General features: G+C 46.4%; 1 protein-coding gene across 1 annotated transcript; it reads left to right on the forward strand.

Moving 5' to 3' along the window:
• The first annotated feature begins 1,257 nt into the window (after window positions 1–1,257).
• On the forward strand, window positions 1,258–9,224 carry LOC117557196. The gene is made up of 6 exons (XM_034232912.1): window positions 1,258–1,326; window positions 2,757–3,040; window positions 7,337–7,437; window positions 7,875–7,927; window positions 8,566–8,733; window positions 8,936–9,224. The coding sequence occupies exons 1-6, from the start codon at window positions 1,258–1,260 to the stop codon at window positions 9,146–9,148; spliced, it is 888 nt and encodes a 295-aa protein (XP_034088803.1). The 3' UTR covers window positions 9,149–9,224.
• Window positions 9,225–9,474: the final 250 nt, after the last annotated feature.

The following is a 9,474-nucleotide window of genomic DNA, read 5'->3' on the forward strand; positions in this document are numbered from 1 at the left end:
TAGATGAGAGTGACACCTACGTCACTTCCGGGCAAAAATTACGGCCCCGCCCACTTTTTGGGGAAAACAACGCTGTCATTTGAACGGCGGTCGATACAAATTCTGAAGTTTTTGCCAATCCGATCAAATTATTTTTTAAACCGTGGATTTTTGGATCTTCAAAGAGCTCGATTACGATGGCAAACAATTACATTCGATCATTGGTAATCGAAAATCGGTCTTGATATATGGTTAAATTAAAATCAGTAGGCGAGGCTGTAATTTCTCCAGCTGTTACTCTCATGAGCGAGGCGGAACATAATAGTTTTATCATGCCAAAAAGCTGCTGTGTCGTTTATTGCACCTCAAACATTAAAAATAATCAAGAGTTCAGTGTTTCTGTTCTTCCTCTAAGAAGAAAGGACAGTAAAAGAAGAGCTCTGTGGCTTCAGGCTCGATCGCCGTTCAAATGACAGCGTTGTTTCCCCAAAAGTGGGCGGGGCCGTAAAGTCACGTAGATGTTACTCTCATCTATGAAAATCGATAGCCTACTGCTATATTTAACCATATATCGAGCCCGATCGTCGATTTCTAATGGCTTAATGCAATTGTTTGCCTGTCTGGCCATTGGAATCGGGCTCTTTGAAGATCCAAAAGTCTCCGGTTTTCTTACATTTCTGATCGGATTGGCACAAACTTCAGAATTTGTATTGACCGCTGTTCAACTGACAGCGTTGTTTTCCCCCAAAAGTGGGCGGAGCCGTTAGTTTTGCCCGGAAGTGACGCATTTGTTACTCTCATCTATTGTGTTGCATTCAGGGGGAAATTCATATAGGAATACAATTTAAAAAGCAATCAACTCATAGTTTGAACACCCAGAAAAAAAAGTCACACGCCTCCTATCATGACTTAAAGCTCATGAACACACTGAAGTAGGAAGACAAACATCCACATTTGGGAAAAAGGACTATCCAAGGGGCACCTGAAAGCACCACTGTAGTTATAATAACAGAAAGTAAAACTATGTTGGTCATTTGTAGCTAAACTTCAATTCTCCTGTGTAAGAGCTGCAAGGAAATGTTCTAGCAGACGCTCTATGAAACTAGTTACTTGTATATAAGACTGAAATGTACCTTGGTATGCAAATGAACCTTCACTTTCTGTCTGCTCCAGTATGCACTCACACATTAGTTACCCTTTGGGGCTAAAAATAGCGCTGTCAGAGCGGTGAGGAGAGGTGGGTCATCCCTCGCTGGATAAAAATAGAATGACAACCAGATGGAGACGAGTCAGGAAAACGCTGGGATGAAAGAAAGCTTCGGGGGGAAGGACGTGGCCGACATCATCGTGCACACACACACACACACACACACACACACACACACACACACACACACACACACATACATCTACGTCTCATACAGTATGCATCTACTGTGATAATTGCATGTTTTTCCAAATGCATCACTCATGTATTTCACTTTCTGTCAACATCATTTTGCTGATGCCCTTTCAGTGGCACGTGCCGCTCACAATTTGACAGAAATCACAGCAGTACCTTCTCTCCGCTCGGGTACCTTAAGGCAAAACACTGCTAAAATGAAACCTCTGTGATCTAAATATACCGGTCGGGCTCGTGCGCCTATCACAGATCGAGAAGACATCAAATAAAGCAGAGTGAAGGGGAAAGGGGGGAAATCATTGTTTGCCTGAAGATAAATCTGCTCAGTAGATGTAGGAAAATAGAACTCCAATAACCTTCCACCAGCTACGAGTGAATACATGAAGGAATTGTATTTAGAAGGGATATAAATGAGAGTGAATGGTGTTCATGCCTGCTTTTGTTTTGAATGAATTCGGAGCAAACTGAATGGATTACAGCGGTTTACCATCAGTGATGCTTTCAATGACTCAGCAGCTCCTCCATCTGGTCAAATAGGGACATAACATTCCCGACCTATTCATTCTCATGGTGTGTCGTACTCAATATTACATACTAATTAAGTAGTGTGCAACATGTAGTATCCTCAAAGTGCAAAACCTGCAAAAACAACTCCAATTCGACCCATCTTTGTGATAAGTAGTGTAAGGGAAACTTCTGCAGCAATGGAGAGTCAGGACTCAGAGAGACAAGAGGAAAGTTGGAGCTTTGATGTCAAACACGGATCTTTAATACAAGCATCCGCCGGAGAAATTCACATCACAAGTCACACAGTCAAAGGTTCTGACTGCACGGGTGGGTTGTCATGTCAGTTCTGACCTATCTCTCGATAGACCTTTTAACTAGTTTACAGAGAGGTAATGAGCATATTGGGGGATGGGGCGTTAACACCTGGGAACACTGAAGATATCCCCCAACTGGAAATACTCAATCACTTGTCAGTGGTGTTTAGAAGCCAGCGTTCTCACAGTCGTAGACCCCCCTATCAGGCCATACAACTGACACTTAAGTGCTGGAGCACATTCCTTAAAGGAGACAACAGAATATTGGTTGGTTATTAACGTCAACAGGCAATAAGGTTAAATATCTAGGAGTAAAGACAGAGTTATTCCCTCACAAGTAGGATTATGATTATGAAGTATTATGGCGCTTATATATCATAATGCTAAATCAGATGCTTTCTAATATGTTTTGAGGATTGTTATAAATAAAGTGCTTATTACAATAACTTGACAGAGATACAATAGAAAAGAAAGGAAAGTGCGACCACAAAAAGAAAATTAAACTACACTTTGTTTCAGTTTTTAACACAAATCATGACCTTTCTGTCTTCCAGGCAGGCTGTGAGAGTAACGGTGGGATCCTGAAGAAGCTTTCCTCCATCAAAGAGGACGAGGAGGGGTCTGGGTCTGAAGGTGAGCGCTCCCCTCTCCCCAGGGTGACTCCTCTGGGCAGGCTGGGTCGAGGCCTGCGCTCCCCTCTTCCCTCCCCCATGCGCTCCCCTCTCAGATCCCCCATGATGCCTTCAAGGACCTTCAGAGCGGTGGGAGACCGGCCCACCAGCCTTCAGATCCCCATCGTGAGCTACAACATCCCGCCGCCACCGAACTTCAGCCCCCGGTGAGGAGGCTGTGATTTTGTTGTGATTGAAGTTGTCTACCTGCACGTGCATGTTTATCCCACAAAGGGGCAGATCGTCTTATTGTTCATCGTTGTGTGTTCACAAAGGGTTAGAGACAAGCCATACAGAGTTGATCTTCACTTGTAGGCGTACAATATTTAACCACAACAGACCATGTAGCCAATATGTAAGAGAGTGTTGTACAGACTAAGGGCGCATTCACACCAGCCTTTTATAGTCCGGTTGAATCGAACCCTGGTGCGTTTAGTTCGTTTGGGTCGGTGTGAACACAGTCCGAGACCTCTTAAGTGAACTAAAGTTACATTTTTTTCTTTTTTACATGTTATTAATAACTGCATATCTATCAATCTATGTGTCCTCCTTTGATGCCAATCTTTTAATATTTTTTATTTATTAATATTTTATTTTCCATCCATCCATCCATCTTCTCCCGCTTATCCGTGGTCGGGTCGCGGGGGTAGCAGTTCCAGCAGAGAGCCCCAAACTTTCTTTTCCCTGGCGACATGAACCAGCTCTGACTGGGGGATCCCAAGGCGCTCCCAGGCCAGCGAAGAGATATAATCCCTCCACCTGGTCCTAGGTCTACCCCTTGGTCTCTTCCCAGCTGGACGTGCCTGGAACACCTCCCTAGGGAGGCGCCCAGGTGGCATCCTAACTAGGTGCCCGAACCACCTCAACTGGCTCCTTTCGACGCGAAGGAGGAGCGGCTCAACTCCGAGTCCCTCCCTGATGACCGAACTTCTCACCTTATCCCTAAGGGAGACACCAGCCACCCTGCGGAGAAAACCCATCTCGGCCGCTTGTATCCGCGATCTCGTTCTTTCGGTCATGACTCATCCTTCATGACCATAGGTGAGGGTAGGAACGAAAATGGCCCGGTAGACGGAGAGCTTTGCCTTCTGGCTCAGCTCCCTTTTCGTCACAACGGTGCGGTAAAGCGACTGCAGTACCGCTCCCGCTGCTCCGATTCTCCGGCCCATCTCACGCTCCATTGTTCCCTCACTCGAGAACAAGACCCCGAGATACTTGAACTCCTTCACTTGGGGTAAGGACTCATTCCCTACTTGAAGTGGACAGTCCATCGGTTTCCTGCTGAGAACCATGGCCTCAGATTTGGAGGTGCTGATCCTCATCCCAGCCGCTTCACACTCGGTTGCGAACCGATCCAGTGAGTGCTGAAGGTCGCAGACCGATGAAGCCATTAGAACCACATCATCTGCAAAAAGCAGTGGTGCAATCCTTAGTCCACCGAACTGCAGACCCCCTCCCCCATGACTACGCCTCGAAATCCGATCCATGTATATTACAAACAGGATTGGTGACAAAGCGCAGCCCTGGCGGAGGCCAACCCTCACCGGAAATGGGTCCGACTTACTGCCGAGGACCCGGACACAGCTCTCGCTTTGGGAGTACAGAGATTGGATGGCCCTGAGTAGAGACCCCCTCACCCCATACTCCCGCAGCACCTCCCACAGTAACTCCCTGGGAACTCGGTCATACGCCTTCTCCAAGTCTACAAAACACATGTAGACCGGAATAAGCGTATTCCCAGGCCCCCTCCAGGATCCTTGCGAGAGTAAAAAGCTGATCCGTCGTTCCACGACCAGGACGGAATCCGCATTGTTCCTCCTCAATCTGAGGTTCGACAATCGGCCTGACCCTCCTTTCGAGTACCTTAGAGTAAACTTTCCCGGGGAGGCTGAGTAGTGTGATGCCTCTGTAATTGGCACACACCCTCTGATCCCCCTTTTTAAAAAGGGGGACCACCACCCCGGTCTGCCACTCCTTCGGTACTGTTTCCGACTTCCACGCAACGTTGATGAGACGTGTCAACCATGACAGTCCCTCAACACCCAGAGCCTTCAGCATTTCCGGGCGGATCTCATCCACCCCCGGGGCTTTGCCACTGTGGAGTTGTTTGACGACCTCAGTGACCTCCCCCCGGGAGATTGGTGTTGATCCCCCGTCATACTCCAGCTCTGCCTCTAACATAGAGGGCGGAGTTGTCGGGTTCAGGAGTTCCTCAAAGTGTTCCTTCCAACGCCCTAACACTCCATCAGTTGAGGTCAACAACGTCCCATCCTTACTGTACACAGCTTGGATGGTTCCCTGCTTCCCCCTCCTGAGGTGTCGGACAGTTTTCCAGAACAACTTTGGTGCCGCCCGAAAGTCCTTCTCCATGTCTTCTCCGAACTTCTCCCACACCCGCTGCTTTGCCTCGGCCACGGATGAGGCTGCTGCCCTTCGGGCCTGTCGGTACCTTGCAACTGCCTCGGGAGTCCCCCGGGATAACAAATCCCTGAAGGCCTCCTTCTTCAGTCGGACGGCTTCCCTGACCACCGGTGTCCACCAGGAGGTTCGAGGGTTACCGCCCCTTGAGGCACCTAGGACCTTGAGACCACAGCTCCCCGCTGCTTTATTGTTTTTAAATCTCACAACCGCCCTTCAAGCCAATCAGAATCGAGCTGCCGCTGCTGAGAGTGAAACTGAGTATCTGCTCAGCTTTTGGAGCAAGTGAGAGCTAGTGAATATTTCGCTCTGCAGCTGGATGAGAGCACGGATGTAGCAAATATTGTTGTTTATATATATTACATTACATTGCATTTAGCTGACGCTTTTATCCAAAGTGACTTACAATAAGTGCATTCGACCAGGAAGACACAACCTTGAAGAAAACAGAATCATATAAGTACATCAGGTTTCATAGAGCCAAACATTTCAAGTGCTACTCAACTGGCTTTAGATAAGCCAGTCCTTTATTAGTATATAAGTGCTCTGTTAGCAGTTCTTTGTTAGTAATTGTATCGCTCGAGGTGGAGTCGAAAGAGATGAGTTTTCAGTCTGCGCCGGAAGGTGTGTAAGCTATCTGCTGTCCTGATGTCAATGGGGAGCTCATTCCACCATCTTGGAGCCAGGATAGCAAACCCACGTGTTTTTGCTGATGGGAACTTGGGTCCCCCTCGCAGCGAGGGCGCAGCGAGCTGTTTGGCTGATGCAGAGCGTAGTGCACGCGCTGGGGTGTACGGTTTAACCATGTCCTGGATGTAGGAAGGGCCAGATCCATTCGCAGCATGGTACGCAAGTACCAGTGTCTTGAAGTGGATTCTAGCAGTTACCGGAAGCCAGTGAAGGGAGCGGAGGAGCGGAGTGGTGTGGGAACATTTAGGAAGGTTGAAGACAAGACGAGCCGCTGCATTCTGGATGAGCTGCAGAGGTCGGATGGCACATGCAGGTAGACCAGCCAGGAGGGAGTTGCAGTAGTCTAGGCGTGAGATGACGAGAGCCTGGACCAGAACCTGCGTCGCTTTCTGTGTCAGCTGGGGACGTATCCTCCTGATGTTGTAAAGCGTGTATCTGCAGCAGCGGGTTGTAGCAGCGATGTTTGCAGTGAAGGACAGGTTGTTATCTAGGGTCACACCCAGATTCCTTGCAGTCTGAGTCGGGGAAACAACTGAGGTGCCGATGTTGATTGTCAGGTCAAGAGTGGGACAATCTTTTCCCGGGAGGAAGAGCAGCTCAGTCTTGTCAAGGTTGAGCTTGAGGTGATGAGCAGACATCCACTGAGAGATGTCAGCTAGACAAGCAGAGATGCGTGCGACGACCTGGGTCTCTGAGCGGGGAAAGGACAGAATTAGTTGGGTGTCATCAGCGTAGCAGTGGTATGAAAAACCATGCGGGCTAATGACTGATCCGAGCGAGTTTGTGTACAAGGAGAAGAGGAGGGGACCAAGAACAGAGCCCTGAGGGACCCCTGTAGTTAATTGACAAGGGTCGGACTCAGACCCTCTCCAAGTCACCCTGTAGGTACGGTCTTTCAGGTATGAGGTGAGGAGGGAAAGTGCAGAGCCTGAAACTACAAGTTTTTGGAGAGTGCGAAGGAGGATCTGATGATTCACCGTGTCGAATGCAGCAGACAGGTCCAACAGGATGATGACAGAGGAGAGGGAGGCTGCTTTAGCAGTGTGCAGTTCCTCAGTGACAGCAAGGAGGGCAGTTTCTGTGGAGTGACCTGACTTGAAACCAGACTGGTGCGGATCCAGAAGGTTGTTACAATTCTAGAAGTCACCAGTTGTTATCCTGTCAAAATCGAGTTGCACACTTATTCACTATCAATATCCACTGTGGTATTCAGGGAGTAAAAGTGTTGTTGCTTTGGAGATGAAACCATGTCCAGTTTGTGAATAATTTAAGAGCACAAGAGATGCAAACACGCTTCTTCCTTACTTATTGATTTGTGTGAAATTAATCGACTCTCTCTTGCTCTCCGTCCTCAGGTTTGTGTACGGGATCGAGACAGAAAACCAAAGTGGATCAGCACAGATGTTTGATTACTCTCCTAGATCACCTCAGAGTTTACTAACCAGCCCTGACTCAGGTTAACACACACACACACACACACACACACACACACACACACACACAAACACACACACACACACATACTATGTGTACATCACTTCAGGGGACATTACATTGACTTACATGCATTTCCTGGAGACTTATGCTAACCTTAACCATAACCAACTAAAATTAATGATTCCCCTCATGGGGACCTCCATTATGTCCCCATAAGGGAGGCGAGTCCCCACACGTGACTGTGTAAACAGATTTAGGTCCCCACAAGGATAGTAATGCTAGGCCACACACACACACACACACACACACACACACACACACACACACACACACACACACACACACACACACACACACACACACACACACACACACACACACACACACACATCAATCAATCCTTATCCTTATTCTCTGCATGTTTCTGCATGTGTGTCTTTCCTGATCTGTCCCCAGGTCCCCATGAAGAGGCTGACACCATGCAGACAATCGCTAAGCTAAAACATGAGGTAAGAACAAAGTGTATTTAAAATAATTGTATTGACTTTATTCGATAGTTATTGAATAAACTAACTCCCATACTCATACACTTGGAGAAGAAGCGTTAAAGTCCTACTTTTTTTGGAATATCGTCCTCGATAATCGGTCGACCCCTAATTTTTATACATATTTTATTTTGTATTCGGAATTGTGGGAAACGGTATTTCGATCTGTCTGTATACACAAACTGAAAGATTGATGTTGTGTCAAATTATCATATAATCATTTAAAACATATTGCCTTTTACAGGGTTAAATTGTGTTTTTAGTCTTGTATGTGTTTAACAGAGACACATGTTAAGGGTTTACATTTCAGGAGGAAGTGTAACACGTGGATTTACAAATTGTTAAGGACTCGGGGGTTTTATGGTTTGATGTTTAGATGATGCCTAAGAGAATTTAAGGGTATCTATAGTGTGACTGTAAGCTGTGAGAACTTCTCGATCCTCTGAGGATAGCTCTGTTCCTACATTTGGGATCGACTTTCTTTATTACTTTATTAAATATAACAAAAGACAAACTTTGTCCATGAACCATTTATCAGTTTCTCTTAAGAATTTCCTCCACTATTGACAATAAAGTTGACTTTTCCTCCATCTTCTCTCCAGATGAGCGTCCTCTCTGGTCAGGTGACGTCCGTCAGTCAGGAGCTGCAGGAAATGACTCGTCTTCTCAAACCTCTCTTCCACAACCCCTCCATGCTGCTGATGCGCGTGACTCCACCTACCCAGCATGCACCTGTGGACAATCACCATCACACTCCCTCCTGCATCCCGGTACCTGATTCCAGCATGAATTCGGTGTTAAAAGAAGATTTTGATCCTCTCCAATGTCCTCCCATCACTCCTCCTCATCCTCTTTCAGCTCCTCCATCACTCAACAGATCTCCTCATGAACACACAGTCTTACCGCCTCCTTCTTCTTCCTCCATTCCTTCCCTTTTTTCATCCATCACCCCCCTCTTGGTGGATTTATCAGCGCCTGAGAGTGAGCAGATTCTCCCAGAGTCCCAGCTCATATCCAGATGTTATTCCCAGCTCAGCTTCATCAACGAAGGACAACCATCGCTGTGAAGAAGACAGAAGATCTAAACCCCGCATGCTGCACCCAACTCACTGCATGACAAACATTTCGGCATGGGAGTTAAGATGTAAATACTACCGGCTGTTTGCAGATCTGATAATAAAATAGTTTGTTTACAGTTTTGATTTATTCAACACTTAATTATGAGCCCAATTTCTTCCAAACCTTAAAACCATCCTACAAATTAGGGCTGCTCAATTAATCGTATTTTAATCGCGATTACGATTATGGCTTGCAACGATTACGAAAACAACGTAATCGAAATATATATATATTTTTAAATAATTGTTTTCAGTTGAATTAAACTTAAAGTTCAGGGTAATCAACTGTTAAAAACATACTGTTTTTTTTCTCCAATAAATGGATGTTTTCAAAGTCAATGAATAATCGCATTTAATAATCGCAATTACAATTATTGACCCAAATAATCGAGA

This window comes from Gymnodraco acuticeps, unplaced genomic scaffold (assembly GCF_902827175.1).
Source record: "Gymnodraco acuticeps unplaced genomic scaffold, fGymAcu1.1, whole genome shotgun sequence".
NCBI classification, from domain to species: Eukaryota; Metazoa; Chordata; class Actinopteri; order Perciformes; family Bathydraconidae; genus Gymnodraco; species Gymnodraco acuticeps.